The sequence below is a fragment of the Scophthalmus maximus genome, chromosome 15, assembly GCF_022379125.1.
Source record: "Scophthalmus maximus strain ysfricsl-2021 chromosome 15, ASM2237912v1, whole genome shotgun sequence".
Classification (NCBI taxonomy): Eukaryota; Metazoa; Chordata; class Actinopteri; order Pleuronectiformes; family Scophthalmidae; genus Scophthalmus; species Scophthalmus maximus.
The window spans coordinates 19,996,404-20,014,037 of NC_061529.1; the positions used below are offsets into that span (position 1 = coordinate 19,996,404).

At 41.2% G+C, this 17,634-nt stretch overlaps 1 protein-coding gene and 1 long non-coding RNA gene across 8 annotated transcripts; one reads left to right on the forward strand and one right to left on the reverse strand.

Moving 5' to 3' along the window:
- Positions 1-6,008: 6,008 nt before the first annotated feature.
- On the forward strand, positions 6,009-10,163 carry LOC124849367. Of its 6 annotated transcripts, none has more exons than XR_007029769.1 (6): positions 6,009-6,061; positions 7,801-7,925; positions 8,209-8,278; positions 8,401-8,519; positions 8,621-9,091; positions 9,278-10,163. It is a non-coding gene; the product is annotated as an uncharacterized LOC124849367 (long non-coding RNA). The 6 variants fall into 6 exon arrangements; XR_007029770.1 differs by having other exon boundaries at positions 8,621-8,951; positions 9,030-10,163; XR_007029767.1 differs by having other exon boundaries at positions 8,621-8,746; positions 8,854-10,163.
- Positions 10,164-12,884: 2,721 nt separating this feature from the next.
- Positions 12,885-17,388, reverse strand: LOC118286459 (G-protein coupled receptor 135). Of its 2 annotated transcripts, XM_035610920.1 has the most exons (3): positions 16,927-17,388; positions 15,791-16,007; positions 12,885-14,740 (listed from the first exon to the last, which is right to left on the reverse strand). In XM_035610920.1, exons 2-3 carry the CDS (start codon positions 15,901-15,903, stop codon positions 13,387-13,389), a joined length of 1,467 nt encoding a protein of 488 aa, XP_035466813.1. In that variant the 5' UTR covers positions 15,904-16,007; positions 16,927-17,388; the 3' UTR covers positions 12,885-13,386. The 2 variants fall into 2 exon arrangements, with proteins under 2 accessions (XP_035466813.1, XP_035466812.1); XM_035610919.2 differs by having other exon boundaries at positions 15,791-17,387.
- Positions 17,389-17,634: the final 246 nt, after the last annotated feature.

Consider the following 17,634-nt stretch of genomic DNA (forward strand, 5'->3'; position numbering starts at 1 on the left):
CTGAAATTGACTTAGTGACACTGGGGGGTGGTCTGCTATCAGTCTGAGGTGGAACTGGTCTGGGGAAACAGGGAGTTTCCTTTTAAATCTAATCTGAATTTAATGGGAATGATGGCTGAAATGGGACATTTTCGAGGGCATTTATTTTGAAATGCCACATCAGAACATCCTGAAATTGACGGCTCTGTCAATTCGGACTGTGTTTCCGAGGTGGAGGCAAGCTTGACCGCAGTTCAGGACTCAGGAAGCAGGGGAGAGGTTTTCTTTCTCCAGGACCGAAGAGGTCTCTTGCTCGGGAACAACCCCTTACATTCCCCAACAGCGTGGCGAAAGACACACACACACACTGCCCCCTTCCCAACAGGAGTTACTGTACGCCACTCATACAACAACAGCTATTGATTTTTTGAGAATTACTGGTCATGATGTAGGTACAGTTGTACACACTGCAAATAACAGGGAGATGGTTCAAAAGGTTGAGAAAAATCAGGTAAGAAATGCAGAGCAAGAGACAGACACAAGTCAACTCATAGAAGGGCTAAAGGCTGAAGTGCTAGAAATTAAAAAAAATGGTGCTAGCAACAATTGAGGGTACTAAGAAAAAACAAACTAATACCACTTTCACACCAAAATTACCGTGTAGACCCACGGTCTGATGATCGTGTAGTGACAGTTGGCGGCCATAGATGGCGGTAGAGAGCTGTGCCTGCCGTAAAACAAAGAAGAAGAACAGTGTAATAAACAACAGAAAGCATAGTAGCCAGTGAGCCGGTGGTCAACGTTACCTTATATCTTGTACTTGTCACTCTTTCAAAGTTTACAAACTCAGCGCAGTGTTACGAGCCAAGCCTGGTCCTTTAAGCAGGTGGCCATATGGGTTTTGAATTGTGTGTGTGTATGAGAGAAGAAGGTTGGCGCTTTGTTTGTGTACGTAGCTGCAGCCACAAGGAGAATGGGCTCCGCACATCATCCATGTTACCGACAGTTTATGGCCACTGTGTAATGAGAGACCGCCTGATGAGGCCGTGTATGTCCGCCAAAGGGTTGAAATACAGTGCCCCATTCTAAACCTCATCGATGATCTGGATTGTGTTAGTTGTTACCACCAACGAGCCAAAGCTAGGCTAAGCGAGCTAGCTACATGCGAGAGGTCACTTTACTACAGCTGGTGAGGTAACAGCAGTTACCGACGGAGGAGTCGAGCCTTCGTTGCCTCTGTCATCGCGCAAATTAGCGGGTTCCCCCGTGTGTGACGTTCACATCAATGCTGATCAGAGGTGAAGCCGATTATTACCCGGGTCTGTTGCAGAGTAATTTGACCCGGGTCTGAATGCCGATTAAGCAGTTCCAGTAGAAGCATTGTGGGACAAAGGCGCCCAGGCATGTGTCATTAAGGACGAATGGAGAAAACCACATCAAACTGTGAGACCTCTTGAGGAACTGTTGGAGTCAGAGCAGCTGATTGGACTAGCTGCAAAAAGGACACAGATACCTTTCCTGGGTTGGGTGGAGGTAGAATTCAGACTAGGCAGATAGCCAGCCCTACAAGAGCCACTGCTATTGCCCATCCTTGTTTCTAGTGATTCAAATGTAGAAGAACAGCCCATAATTGGCTAGAATGTGATCGAGGAAGTAGTAGGTGGATGCAATACAAAACACAAAGTCAGACACCATCTGTAAAATCTGTAGAACCTTTTTCAGTAACATTCAAAACAGCACAGGCAATGCTCAAACTAATCCAGACCTCAGATAATTATGGAGATGTAGGCATTGTGCACACAGGAAAAAGAAGAATCAAGTTAGCTGCTGAAAAGGTCCCCATTGTTACTGTTAAAGTGAACACTGTGGACCAATTTAAGGATCAGGACCTTCTCTTAGTTCCTAGTGAAGAGCCTACACTACCTGAGGGTGTCACTGTTGCCGAGTGTCTCATCACTGTCCCCAGTGATAGGTCAGGATATCTTAAAATCCCCATTGTTAGCACAAACAAGCAGGACATTACCTTAGACCAGCGCACAGTCGTTGGTCACCTGCAAACCTTTAAGACCACTTATGCTGTTAGAACAGAAAAGATATACATAGGTGAGAGAGGAAAACAACAAGATAGTAAATAAAGTGACACAGTACCAAATTGAATAAAGAGTCAAATCAACAGTGAAAAGACAAAAACACAAAAAACAGCTTAGTGGGATCCCCAAGTTGACCTCAGTCACTTAACTGAGGCCCAGAGAGAGACTGTAAGGCAGTTACTGAGAGAGGAATGTCATGCGTTTTCCCACGATGAAAATGCCATAGGCTTCATTCCTTCTTTGAAACTCCACATCATCCTACATGATAAGAGAAGAACATACATGTTGGTTCCAAAACCGGTACACCAGGAAGTCAAAGAGTACCTACAGGACCTACTAAATCAGGGGTGGATAAAGCAGTCACGTTCACCATACGTATCACCAGTTGTATGTGTGAGAAAGAAAGATGGAACTTTGAGATCGTGTTGTGACTACAGAGAGTTAAACTGAAAATCAGTGCCTGGTCGTCACCCCATCCCCCGCATCCAAGACATGCTTGACTCGCTCACTGGCAGCTCCTGGTTCTCTGTGTTGGATCAGGGGAAGGCCTACCACCCAGGGTCTCTGGATGAGAAAAGTCAGCCCCTGACTGCTTTCATAACACCTTGGGGAATCCACCAGTGGGTTAAAATCCCATTTGGTTTGAGTGCAGCTCCTACAGAATTCCAGAGAAACATGGAAGAGTGTTTAGTTGGCTTGAGGGATGCCAACCATACTTGGATGAAAACCTCGATCACAGCCCAACTTTGAAGATCATGTCAATCACATGAGAACTGTGTTATAAAGGTATCAGAAACATGGGGTGAAGCTCAGTCCACGCAAATGTGAAGTGTTCAACAGGAAGGTGAGATTTCTGAGGCGTGTGGCGTCTGGCGAAAGCTATACTATGGACCCTGCTGAGGTGGCGCCAGTGTAAGCATTAAAGGATAGGGTTCCCAAACCAGTGGGAGATTTGAGAAAAATGCTTGGATTTCTGACATATTAGAGGCCATATATGTGCCCAACAAAAATAGCAAAACCTCTCTACCAGCTGCTCTCTGCCTCTCCTGTGGAAGCACCACCTGGGGAGTCCAAAGATAAGAGACAGGTCACCACCACCAAAAATAAGGTAACCTTCCACCGAACACTCCCATACACTGGACACATACTCATCAGGGGACACCGAACTTTCTTATTGATAAACTGATTGAGCCTCCCATCCTGGGGTACCCAGATCTCACGCAGCCCTTCGGCCTCCATTGTGATGCATCCCAGGAGGGATTGGGAGAAGTTCTTTATCAAAGACAAAATGGGAAAATGGCAGTAATCGGCTATGGCTCCAGAACACTGACACCACCTGAAAAAAACTAACACATGCACTCAGGGAAGTTAGAATTTTTGGCACTAAAATGGGCAATATGTGAACGTTTTCGGGATTATCTGTTTCATGCCCCTCACTTTCTGTTATATACAGATAATACCCCCTGACCTACATCCTGTCGACAGCCAAGCTCAATGCCACAGGTCACAGGTGGATTGCTGAATTGGCAGACTTCAATTTTTACATAAAGTTCAGACCTGGTAAACACAATGCTGATGCAGACGGTCTCTCCCGTATGCCACTTGACATAAATTAACTCATGGAACAGTGTACAGATAAAGTGAACCCGGATGTGATTGGTGCTTCTGTTCAGGGAGTGATGGTGCAGAAAGACACTCCACCAGCCTGGGTAACTACAGCTCACATAGACACACTAGACTTGTTGAGTGATGCATGTTTACCTACCCTAACTAAACCATTAACACCAGAGCAGATTAGAGACAGTCAAGAGAGAGACGCTGTCATTGGTCGAGTCCTGCAGTACAAAAGGAACAAGCAGCGCCCTTACAGAAAGTCTGTTGAAACTGAACCTGTAGATGTAAGAGTCTTACTGAGGCAGTGGCAGAAACTGTGTGTCAATGATGGGACACTCTACAGAAAACCAGGAGATAAATGTCAGCTGGTCCTACCAAAAGAACACCAACAGTGTTTCAAGAGTTACACAAAGAAATGGGAAACCTGGGGGTTGAGAGGACTCTTAACTTGATTCGTGACAGATTGTATTTGGCCAGGATGCACAGTGACAATGAACATTCTTGTGGTAATGGACCATTACACTCGTTTTGCCCAGGCCTACGCCACCAAAAACAAATCTGCAAAAACTGTGGTTGAGAAACTGTTCAACGATTTTTCTCTTCGCTTTGGGTTCCCAGAGAAAATCCACCACGACATGGACAGAGAGTTTAAAAAAAACATCTGATGGCCCATTTGCAGAAGTGTTGTGATGTTCGGGGATCCCACACTACCTGCTATCACCCACAAGGCAATGGGCAGGTGGAGCGCTTTAATAGGACTCTACTGTCAATGCTTCGCACACTCACAAACACAAAAGGCTGACTGGAAGAGCTCATGATCAAAGATGGTGCATGCATAAAACTACCCACAGTGGGACCACAGGGTTTTTGTCCTTATTACCTGCTTTATGGCCGTTCCCCGCGTCTACCAATAGACCTGCTCTTCAACATTTAGCCCACTGAGACACAAGAAAGCTATGTCAAGTATGTCCAGAATTGGCAGACCAGAATGCAGCAAGCCTATAACATTGCGTCTAAAATTTCTGACCAAGAACCGGCTCGAGGCAAAAGAGGGTCTGACAACCTGGTGGACGAGTGCTTGTTCGGAACCTGTCTGAAAGGGTTGGTCCTGGGAAACTGAGAGCCTATTGGGAAAGTAAACTTAATGTTGTCGTGAAGAGAAGGAGTAGTGATAGTCTGGTGTATGAGGTGGTACCAGAGGGAGGAGGCAAAAGTCATGTGTTACATCGAAACCTCTTACTCCCATGTGATAACCTACCTCTAGACAAACCCGAGACAGACTCAAACAGGAAAGGAAGAGAAACCAGACACAATCAAGAACAAGAAAACATTACACAAGCAGACAAGTGGAGAGTTCAGACAGTGAAAGCAGTGAGGGCATCGAGCTGGTATGCAGATTCCCTAGCCACCAACAATTAAAGCCTACAAGAGTCGCCAGAGGAAGCAGCATCAGAGGAAGATGATCCTGAACTGCCACCTGCCACCAACTACCTGCGATGCGAGAGACGCCGAGCTAAGAGGCTGACCTATGAAGTTCTGGGTGAGCCAACTGTGGTGGAAGCTGGCATCAAGAACCTACAAGTGAGTATGTCTCCAGCCTGCAAAAGAATGTGGCGACCCTGGGACAGCGCCAGTGATTGAGGTAACGAGTAACATCACACTGCTTAAAGAAAAAAACTGTGAAATGGAAGCTGAGAAACAAACTGAACTGTAAAAGAGAAAAATGGACTACAGGAGAGAAAATCCCACGGCAACATATTGGCCTTGAACTGTAAATCAAAGGGGACTGGTAACAATAAAAGAACTGTGGCCGAAATTGGAGTTCTGTTACACTTCATTGTTAATCTGAACAGATTTGAGATTTACTGTAACTGGAAATGTGTGGTATAGCCGAATGGGAACGTACTTGATGATAAATCGGCACTATTATGAGGTTACATGGCGAATTACAAATGTAATTAATGTCATCTAAACATGAAGTGCTACTTAAGAGTAATACCACATGAATTCAGTAAGAAAGTCAATATGTGATGTGGAAAACACTCTTTAGTGACTAAATGTCTGGAGACATTTAAAATTCAGGGGGAGAGTGTGTCACAATAAGTCTGATGAAGCTCATTGATAAGAATAGTTTATTTGTTTTACTTAAAGTTAAGAGGGAGTTTGACATGTTTCCCATATGTTAATGTGTATTTATGGGGAGAACGTGATTATTCTTGTTCAAAGTAAGGGTAGTGGTATTAATTGCCAGTGTCATTGTCAAGAGGCAGTAACCATAAAACGCCAGCAGGTGTCAGTTGCGCTACATGAGCAGCATTTGCACAGGGAGAATCACAGGGTAATCTCCAGTGATTACGCCAGGAAATAAGAATCCCTGTGTAAGTGAAAAGAATGGATAATGCTGTGTAGCTATTGTCAAACTAAAGTATAATTTTTGCACTTTGCAGGTAAGCTGGGGAAACTATGGTAGTTTGTCGAGTTAAAACAATGATTGCACTGTACTGTGACACTGTGTTAATTTTAGAAAGTGTTCATGAGCGACTTACCGCATTAACTGTGTTAGTTAGCCAGTTAGCAGTAATGCTTACGGCCGCTATGTTTGTGAAGTAGGAGCGCGAGGCAGTTACCGTGACAATGAGCCCCCCACCACTAATACTAATAAAAAAGACGTAATTTTTAAGACATAATTGCAGTAACAAATATTTATTTCACATGTTTTAAAGTTCCAGTGTTAATTACCACATGCAACGTTGGCTGGGACGGCCGGTACCGGAGCTCACGTTAGTTAGTACCGACCCGGTGCAGCCTCGGGGTGGCGGCGCTAGCCGGCTCGCACTTAGCCTAGCTTATTCGCGTAGCTTATTAGCTTAGCTCCTTAGCGTCAGCTAACTGGGAAGCTTCGACGTAGGTGTGCGTGTTTCAGCGACTGGTCTGCATTCGGCCGACCTCTATGTCCATACATGGATTAGCCGGGTAAGGGAGGAGTCGTGCCCTGCCAAGATAGAGACGGCTGAGCCCTGCGGAACCGCCCACTTTGGGCTTCAAAACCGGCGTGCAGAAACCAATGGGTGACGTCACGGACGCTACGACCATGTTTATATACAGTCTATGGTCTACGAGCAGCAGCAGCGAGATGGGTGTGAGACAAGTGCCCAGGGACCGTCTGGAAAGTGCAACGCTGAAAAGACAAGCTCCCCGAAAACATCAATAGGTTCACTGCTCTTAACTGTAGTGTTACCAAAATCACCTCGGACAAAGATGAAATTCCCATGGTCACACTACATCTCTTATTTTGGACAAGAAATGCTTTTAGACAATTTGGGTGAATTTTAATTTGAAATCATTTTTTATAACTTTGCTACTGTACATTGCAGAGTCAACAAAATCACGTCACACAAAGATGCACTTACCATGGTCACACTACAGCTCTTATTTTGGACAAAAAATGCTTTTAGATAATTTTATACTGCTCTAATCACTGTTCCAGTTCCAAAGAGGGGAAAGTCAACTCTGAACACTCGCAAAGATTTCCAGAAAAACACAGATGAGAAGGGCAGCAGCAATGACCTCAAAAGCACAGGGTCCAAGCCTGCCACAGAGGTTCTTTTTTGCTGATCAATAACTACTTCAATGACAGCTTTATATACCAGGACAGTAGAATGTGTTTAAATGCTGTATAAACTGAGTTTTATGTCATTTTAAACACTTTATTTTTCATGTCCTTGATGGGTTGATGGTATAGGTTGGATAGGTTGATGCTCTTTGGACATGCAAAACTACTAAAGTTGTTGTGGCTGTCATAAGAAATGCTGAACAGAAGCAGAATTATACCCTAAAGCACAGTGAAATTCAGAGTTTGAGGCCTGATGAACTTATCATAGGGGAGGCAAGTTTCATAATAAAACTGTCATTGCACCAGATCATTCATGTAAAATTAATAGTCTATATCTATATTTGTCTATACTAATAGACAAACTATTCTTAGCAACAGCATTGCAGAAATAACTAATTCTCAATCACCTTGACAGCAAAATGATTCATTACACATAACTTAGCTTCAGCGTCTACGTTAACTGACATTTTTTGAGATTACTTTTCCTTACAATTTTTCCAAAAGGTGATCATCAGAGCCATACTGAATTCTACGGCCAATGCTGGCCGACTGTACCTAATGAATCGCTACGTCTTGGGTGTAATTTTACATGGCACAATAGAGCAGATGGCCAGGCAAGGGCTAAAAAGGTGAGTGTAACTGTAATCATTTTTTTAGGCAATTCGAGAGTAAGTGGTCTCTGTTTGCTAAAGATACAGGACTATAAAAATTCACATGTACACATATATACATGAATTCTTGTAATCACTTATCTGACAACAGAAAATATTTTTTATACCAAATACATTTAGAATAGCAGTTTGTTGGATCCGTGGAGGGAAATAAATTATGTGTGCTGTGCACATGAGATATTTGTGCAACTTCTCTATTTGAACAAAAATAAAGTTTTAACATTTTCACATATTATGTCAGGTGACATTTGAAGACTGTGAAGGAGCCATTGGATTTGTCAACATTAGAAATGCTCACTGGAAGTGTTTTGGTGAGAATACAGCTAATTTCAGTTTTGTGTATCTTGTCAATTGTGGTTTTGAATATTTAAATATATGAATATAGCTTATTATGTTGATTTGGTTTCTGTTGCTGTTGCTGATGTATCTACAGATGGCACACTACTTTTTCAAACCGTATCTTCGTGCCCTTTCAAACCACATTTTTGTGATTGATCCTCTGCAAGGGTCAAATGAAGTTGAGGACTCCAAACAGGCTGGCCAAAGATTTGGGTAATAGAAAATAGAGTATGAGAAAATGGGTTACAAATATGTAGTTAAGCCATAAATAAGCACAAAAATGAACCAAGATTGATTTTCCTTTTATTCTGTAGACAATACTTCAAGATGCACCGGAACAGGTTTGGGAAGGAAGACTGGGTCGATATCAAGTGGCAGCCTGGAACAATAACCCATCCCTCCAGAAGGATGGCACCAGTTGTGGGATCTTTGTGATGCAGGTCATTGTATGCAGTATGTTGTCTGGATAATTAATGAAATATGTTATATTAATTGAATATGACCACACAGTAAATTAACTGTTTTAACATCTTGGCCATCTGCACAGATGGCCAAGATGACGGTGATGGGATTTCCAAATATGCCAGAAAAAAATTCTTCAAAAACTTAGGAGAGACATGGCAGTAAAAATTCTGAAAGGCTCAGGTACTGTTTGAAATATTTGATTAAGGGGATGAAAACTTCCTTGAAACTCAACAGTAATGCTCTTTTTAAATCTCTTAGTTTCAAGCAATGAGTTCTGCTCCTTCTGTGGTAACAAATACCTGCCTATTGATGCTGTTTGGGTGAGCATTAATGTTTAATTGTTTTGAAACAGCAATACATGATCTGAATGGTGGATTATACATAGGCTGGAGTAAATTTCAGGGATAAAATATATGTAACCAGGTAGTGTGTACTGTAATGCATTGCAAATTAAAATATTCTTAATGTTATTAATATTTGATAACTTCATATTTATCCCCATGTAGATGCAGTGTGGAGCCTGTACACGATGGATTCACACGCATTTCCTGGGAATGACAGTAGCACAAATACCAAGCAAGGATAGCCCGTGATTTTGTGTGCTGTGCAACTAAGGACACTGTTGGTACTGTATGTTGGGTAACTCGTACCAGGGGAAAGGGAGATGTACGGCACAAGAATTTTCTGAGCCACAAATGTTAACTACAAGTTCTTATTTTATCATCTTTTGGTTGATGACGCAGATTTAAAATATAGATGGAAATATTGAAAATTGTGGAACTGTCATGCACAAATTTACTGTTAAAACTGTACCTCACATTTATACAACAAGCTTGTAGGAGGGGCTTCTATATCGGACATCAAACCTTCTAGGAAGTACAGTTTCAGAAAATATTAGATGTGTGAATCCTGTATGTTATGTCAATTTGTGAAAGGAGGAGAAAGCCTCAAACAATATTCAAGTGATTGGAAAACAAATAGAGCTAATTCCTGCAAGTTTCAGAAACTGAAATTGATTATTGTAAATATGGAAAACATATTGATCAAAAACCTTTACAGTGCACAGGATTGATGTTAGTTTTTTTATTCCCTATAATTGAGCTCAAGCATATTTTTTGTCCAAAATAAAAGCTGAAGTGTGACCATGGTAATTACATCTTTGTGTGAGAGGATTTTGGTGACTCTGCACTGTACAGTAGTGGAGTTATTAAAAATTATTTAAAATTAAAATTCACCAAAATTATTTTAAAGCATTTTTTGGCCCAAATAAGAAGTGTAGTGTGACCATGGGTAGTACATCTTTGTGTGAGGTGATTTTGGTGACTCTGCACTGTACAGTAGTGAAGTTATTAAAAATGATTTCAAATAAAAATTCACCAAAATTGTCTAAAAGCATTTTTGTCTAAAATGAGAGCTGTAGTGTGACCATGGGTAAATACATCGTTGTGTGAGGTGATTTTGTTGACTCTGCAATGTATAGTAGCAAAGTTGTTAAAAATTATTTCAAATAGAAATTCACCAAAATTATCTAAAAGCATTTCTTGTCCAAAATGAGAGGTGTAATATGACCATGGTATGTACATCTTTGTGTGGGGATTTCTATGACTCTGCAATGTACAGTAGGGAAGTTATAAAAATTATTTCAAATTAAAATTCACCAAAATTGTAGTGCTGTAGTGTGACCATGGGTAAATACATCTTTGTGGGAGATGATTTTGTATTTATATATTGTGTTCATGTCAGGAAATGAGAATCCCTGTGTGCGTGACAAGAACGGAGAATGTTGGGTAGCTATTGTAAAACTAATGTATTATTTATGCATTTTGCAGAAACCCTTTCATTAAATGTGAAGCACCAGATTGAGCCTGTGTGACATAATTCTGCGCACCACTTCACAGGCAGTTTTACCAAGCGTGTTTGTCTTTAAACAGCCCTCTGCAGTCTTCAAAGACAGATGACCTTTAGGAGATTAGCACAGTATGTGAACTAATAAAATAGATGAAAGGAGACTACATACATGTACACACACACACACACACACTTGAAATATGTCTGAAACGGTTCCTAAAGAAATGTGGCAAGAACATAACTGCAACAAAATAAACTATTTTTCAGTTACCATTTTTATGTTTTTTGATTTCCATATACGTTGCTCCTTCCATGAAAAATTTACTCGAAATTAAGTCAAAGTTAATTTAGCTGAAGCAGCTGTTGATTTCCAAGGGGTTAATTTTTTTTCACAAATATTAAAAATTGTCTGTTTTGGAAATTTTACATATTGCATGATGTTTCATTGACTAAAAGAAGGAGACAACTGTCCATTGTGTTGGGTTTTAGATGAAAGTGGATGTGAGGTGAGCTCTAAAATAATGGTGCCAGAGACTTGGGACCCCTATTAACCAAAGGATACTGCACGTCACAGGGTTTCCTGTGGTGCAGTAAAAGATGCAATTGGTCAGAAAGCCAATGACTTTTTTATCATCATTATTTTCATAGTTTTGTTTTAAATCAAACTACTATAACTTCTATTTTTAAATTGTTTTGTAACAATTATGGATAAAAATTGCTATTTCTAATTGTTTTTAAATTGTATTTGATTTCTGACCCCTCCTCCAGGGTGTACCGACCCCTATTTTGGGAACCTCTCATCTACAAAATCTGAAGTTAATGCTTGGTTTAATAAAGGCAACTTAAAGTACTTGGTTGGGGAAAGAGGATTGAGGCCCAGGTTAAAAGAAAAACGATGACTGTTGAACCCACCGCTCAGACACCAACAAACCATCCAACGTGACTCCCTACTGGCCAGGTCAAACCAGCATTTAACAGAGTGCAAAATCTACTAATTTCAATGTAAATTCTTCCTTACAAATCCAGTTTGGTGTACTTTTATTCCCGTATTGCAGCACTGACTGATAGCAAACCGCCTCGACAGTTGTGACCTCTGGCAATGGACAGCCAACCACCCAAATCAAAGGAATCTATCATAGCATAATAACTGTGATCAGGGACGCTGGATGTCAGTCAGAGTTGTGGGTGCTTAGAGAAAGTCTATAAAGGCCTGTCATATTAAATGCAGCACCACATTCATGATTATGGCTTTAATTTGAATGGCCAACAACATTTTAGACCATTTTGAATCAGAGATGCAAAATTACTACTATTAATTCCATGATCCTTTCAGTTTGAACCCAAAGTTACTGTCACATTATACATTTGTGTATCAAAAAATAAACTGAATGTTCTAATGGCTTCAAATATAACAAAAAAAAAAAATTTCTATTCTAAAAATTCTAAAATTGTAGGTCTACCGCATGTGAAAAAAAAAGGTATTTAGGAAATTCTTTTTGCTTTCCAGGTACAGCCCCTTGCCAGCAGGGGGTACTGCCGCCCCCTCAGCATACTTCCAGCATCCTTGTCTGTGCTGCACCATCCAATTTCTGCCTTAGTATAAACTGCAGAAAATTATGGGACAGGAGTCTATGTGTAACTACACAGGGCTAGCTAGCTGAAATAAGCGCATGTTCCCTGCTGGTCCATGTCTTAGCAGTTAGCTTGCAAGCTACAGTAGCTTGAAATCACCTTTTTGTGGGAAGACGTGGGCAAACTTCACCGACCCACATTCTGGTGTGACCAGGCTAACATAGATTCCATAAACGTTTTCCTTTGCTTCTGATAAAGGACAGACTAGTTAATATTCACATGACAGCCAGAGGTTGCTTGTTAGGAAAGCATGGAAGGTTTAGGATTAAGAAAGAGCTTGACCCTCATTTTTCCTTATCCACAGCACCAACATATGAAACAACATCTGACATGAAGATCTTTGCAGCACAAGCACTAATTCATCATGGTCCTCGACAGAAATGTTTTGCGTCCACAGCCAGGCTTTATCATTGAGGAGATTTCAGAGGTGTTTCAGATGGTTCTGGGGATCCTTAGGATGACCTCATGGTTTCCTCCAAATTCAGGAAGGAAATTCATATAACCATGGTTAGCTTTAATATAACAGCTGGTTGAAATGAATTTTTACTATAAACTTTGTCTTATCACATATTTCGAGTTATTATTCGCATGACAGCCAGAGGTTGCTTGATAGGAAAGAGTAGCTTTAGTCTGTTTCAAACAAATGGTCAATGATGTCATTTTTTATGGAGAGGACAGTCTGAAAAAGACATGTACAGTACATACACATTTCAAGCATGGAAGGTTTAGGATTAAGAAAAAGCTGACCCTTAATCATTTTTCCATATCCACAGCATCAACATATGAAACAACATCTGACATGAAGATCTTTGCAGCACAAGCACAAACTCATCATTGTCCTCGACAGAAATGTTTTGCGTCCACGTCCAGGCTTAATCACTGAGGAGGTGTTTCAGATGGTTCTGTGGATCCTTTAGATTGCCTCATGGTGTCCTCCAAGTTCAGGAAGGAAATTCATATAACCATGGTTAGCTTTAATACAAGAGCTGCTTGAATTGAATTTTTAATATAAACTTTGTCTTATCAGATAGTTCGAAAAGTTCTGTAATTTAACAGTACATTATGGGTACGATATTCATGATCCATTTGATTCTTAGAACAAAAGTGGTATGGATCATAGACACTTTTGAGAATGTCACAGGCTGGTGTCAACTGTCTTCATATTTTGAGTGCTGACAGAGTTGGGTAGTGTTGCAGTGTCAGGCTGGGCGTCCCTGCAGAAGAACACAGCAGGGTTTTTACAGGCCCACATTGCCACCTCTCCTCCTTTTCCAGGACTTGAACTGGAGAGCCGGCTGTTATTATTCACCCCTACGCGACTCACGTAGTGGTCCCTTATCCTCTCTCCTTGGTTAAGCCGAATCTCACGATTCTGGGTTTGGCTGGAGAGGTACGCTGCAATATTTCTTGTCCGATAGCCCTCCTCTCTGCTCCGTCCCATTAACATGGATATATTGGGGTTCCTCAGGGCGTAGATCAGAGGATTGATTGCTCCATTTGCCCAGGCTAGCCAGATGGCCACCGTGTCCATAGCAGGGTTGAATTTGTAGTCTCCCATTGCTGTAACCAGCCCCATTAAACAATACGGCCCCCAACAAAAAATTATGAAAACAATCATAATCAAAACTGTAGTTGCAGTTCGCATTTCACTGTAAAATCGCAGTAAGTAAGCGTATGTGGTCACAGGTCTGACTCTGATCTCTGAGAGCCGCACTGTCTTACAGATGTTATAATGACAAAAACACATGAGGGAGAAGGGCAGCAAATAACAAACAACGATAAGACAGATGCTATAAGCCGTCCCCATGCGTGATGTCCCAGAGTGGAACACATACATACAATGGTAGAAACCTCTCTTATGGATTTCTGTTGGTGTCCGGACTAATAGATACCAAGGTAAAGAGAAAATAACTGCAGTTAACCACACAGCTATCAACAGCCGAGTTGCTTTCTGGCGCCCAATTTTTGCCTGTGGCTGTCTAACTATGGCATAGTACCTGTCAAAGGAGATCAAAGTCATAGTCAGGGTGGAAATGATACCAAAGCAGGTATTGAAAAAGCCATTGGCCACACAGAAATGATCCCCGAACATCCAGATTCCATCCTTACTGAAGAGCATGACAAAAGAGAATGGCAGACACAGAACAGCTGTGAGGAAGTCGGACAACGACAGCGACATGATGAAGGCGTTGGTCACTGTTCGAAGCTGCCTGTGTTTGATGATGACAATGACGACTGCAGAGTTACCAAAGCTGGACAGGAGGAAGATGGAGAGGAGCACCAGGGCCTGTGCTGCCACTGTGATACCCTGCAGAACGGAGTTACTCTCAGCGGTGCTCAGCAGTGTAGGGGTCGATGCCTGATGGCTTTGACTGAGCTCACTGCCCCTTTGATCTCTAAAGGCCAATAGGTTTCCCGTGGTTCCCACTGTGGCCTCTGTGGTGGTGGACACTAGGCTGGTCAGTAGGCTGGTCACTATGGAAACAACCCTAAAGAACCAGAAAGAAAAAAAAGAGGAAGAGTTTGCAGAAACAATATCACAACTGCTAACAGTACTTCAAGTTTATCCCAAAAAATAAACATTTTGAATTAACATTGGGGCTGGGTCTTATTTTTTTGATAGTTTCTCGAAAGTACAGTACAATAACTAGCTAAATAGTATGAAATAATAGTAAAATTATTACTAAAATCATAAATCATCCTAACCATAACCCTGATTAAAGAATAAGTTTGTGGACAGACTTGCAAGCTTTTGGTAGCCAACAGTTTCTTCTTACCCCTCTCTGCAGATAGCCACCACCATAAGTGTATGAAGATCTCTTTTTTCAGATATGCAATATCTTTACATACAGGTGCAAGGTGCAATTTGAATTTTTTCACATTAAGCATTTATTTCAAATTAAGAGTTATTTCTATTAGCCAACTTAAACACGCCATATAACTGACAATTGTGGTTATTTGTTGTTTTAAGTCAGGGGGAGCCGTTTTCATGAGGCCCCAAGTTTGTAACCACACCACTGATGCTGAGAGGCTAATATCTTATCAGTCTACTCTACTCTTGAGATATGAAATCAATTATCCTGACTAACTGTATTTCAGATGTTATGAGCTATTTTCCTCTGCCAAGGCGAAGCAGGTTATGTTTTTGCCCATGTACATTTGTTTGTGTGTTGGTTTGTTTGTCAGCAGGATAACACAAAACCCCATGAACAAATTTCCACAAAACTTGAAAGAAAAAATGGGACATGGGCCAAAACAGAATTTTTCATCCCTTTGTTTACCATTACAAACATTGTGTTTTTTTATAAACCTTTTCAGGAATTTTGGTGGAGGAATGTATTCTTCTTAGTGCCATTCTAGTTTGGCCATTTAATTTAAATCACTTTTGTGTGCACTAGTGATCACAGTAGTTTTAGAAAATTGTGTATTGATGGCGGAGGTACAGGTGAGGCTGAATCGATTACAGAATCATAACTTGCAACTTTAATTTCAAACCAGAGAGGACAGATGGATGGAAGTGGATGGACTCGGTAAATTACCTCGCTGCAGCAGGTGAAGAAGTAACCAGCTGGTTGAAGCTTGGCCTGGAGTTGTCAGCTGAGTAGTTGCTGTCACTGCTGCCCCATAGGGCCGTGCTAGAAGGCGAATCCATCGATGACGTGCAAAAACAACAGAACTAAACTCATCCCTGATCTGACACACATCCAGTCAGATTTGAGTACGTTACTTTTGGTTTCCTGGATTCAGGCATGCCTGCTGATAAATGAATCCCCACCATCCATTAGTATTTAATCCATCTATTTTCTTTATCTCCAGAGTCATGAACAGTAAAAATGAAAAGACATGGTGAGTCAAGTCCGTTTCAATGGTATTAGATAGACTTGTGAGGCTGGTTTGAAATAACTGTCATGCTGTGATATCTAGGTTTTCTTGTGAGCTGATAAACTGTGGAGTTAAATAATGTGGCTGTTTTTATGTATAATGCATACCAATATTTTCAGTCTTGTTAAAAACAGTCAGTAACTGGCTCTGGGACTAATTAGATGTAATGTCAATCATGCTTGTTCTTGTAACAACTGCTGGCTGTGCATTTTCTGTCTGCGACATAACAACCCACGACACTTATAATCAGAAGTCACTGTCTGATCCACATTTAGTGACAGTCTGAACACATGTATTACAAATACATGTGTTCAGACTTGGCAATTGTTTCACGTAATTTCAATTTCAGAGATGACTATTACTGTTTTCCACAACTTACAATTACAATGTCTGCTCATCAGTACTTTAAGCTGCTTTGTATTGGTGGAACAACTTGTATGTTTTGGCAAGTTTAATTTATTTTAAAGGTAGACATATTCACATTTGCGTGATTTGAAAATCCCTGCCTTATGTACGAATTAGCCTGTGACAGTCTGAAGTATATAATGAAGTATTAAAAACAAACCAAAAACCCAGCATAACTTGTAGTTGCACTAAGGTAGCTAGGAACAGCATCGGTTTTAGGTGTAACCTGATGTTACACAACAATTGGATTAAAAAAAGTGAGCAAACAGAATTTTTCACCTTTAACTTGGTTTAAGTTATGCGTTATTGGGTTTACATTAAGTACTGCTGTAACGTTTTATTAATGCATAATAAATATAAATACCCGTCATTATTTTCATTTTTCTACCTTTCTTCTTCGTGTTAAAACATGAGCCTCCACACAAAAAAAAGCTACGCCTCTCTGTCACTGTGTTTTCCTGACGGAGCCCGAATGCCTCAGACACTCAGCAGGCTGGATAACCAGCAAAACAATGAAACGTTCTTAACTCCGTATCCGCTATGTCGCTGCTGTTTGCTTTGTTGTGCATGTTCCGGCCTGTGAAATCCTGCATATGGTGCGGAGAAGAAAGTCAATCCATCGGTCTTTGCTTGGGATCAACGCCACTGGAAGAGACGAAAAAAACACAGCGTCGGGGAGACAGCAGCTCTCACACTGTTGATTTTCGTCAGAGAAGAAAAATGACGCTCCTCTTGTTTCTTCTCTGTATATCCCTTAGTATCAGCTCCGTGACAGAACCATAGCTGCTTCACTGATCACAGGTCTGAGCCAGTTTCTGCATCTATCCTAGCCCTCTACATGCCTAGAAACCCTCTCACAAACCACGCCCACCACATGAACGTGCTCACAGCTTCCTCTGACGTTTTAATACAGTTGCCATGGTGACCGCTGATAGCTTTAGCATCTATGTCCCTGTCATATGGTTCAGCCACAACAGGGTGTTTGCCAAACAAACTGCTGTAAATTGATGTATCAGTCTGCACCTTACTGGATGTACAGATGCGACTTCAGCAGTAGGGCGATTCCATTTAACCCAGGATATCTTGATCAGGCTTT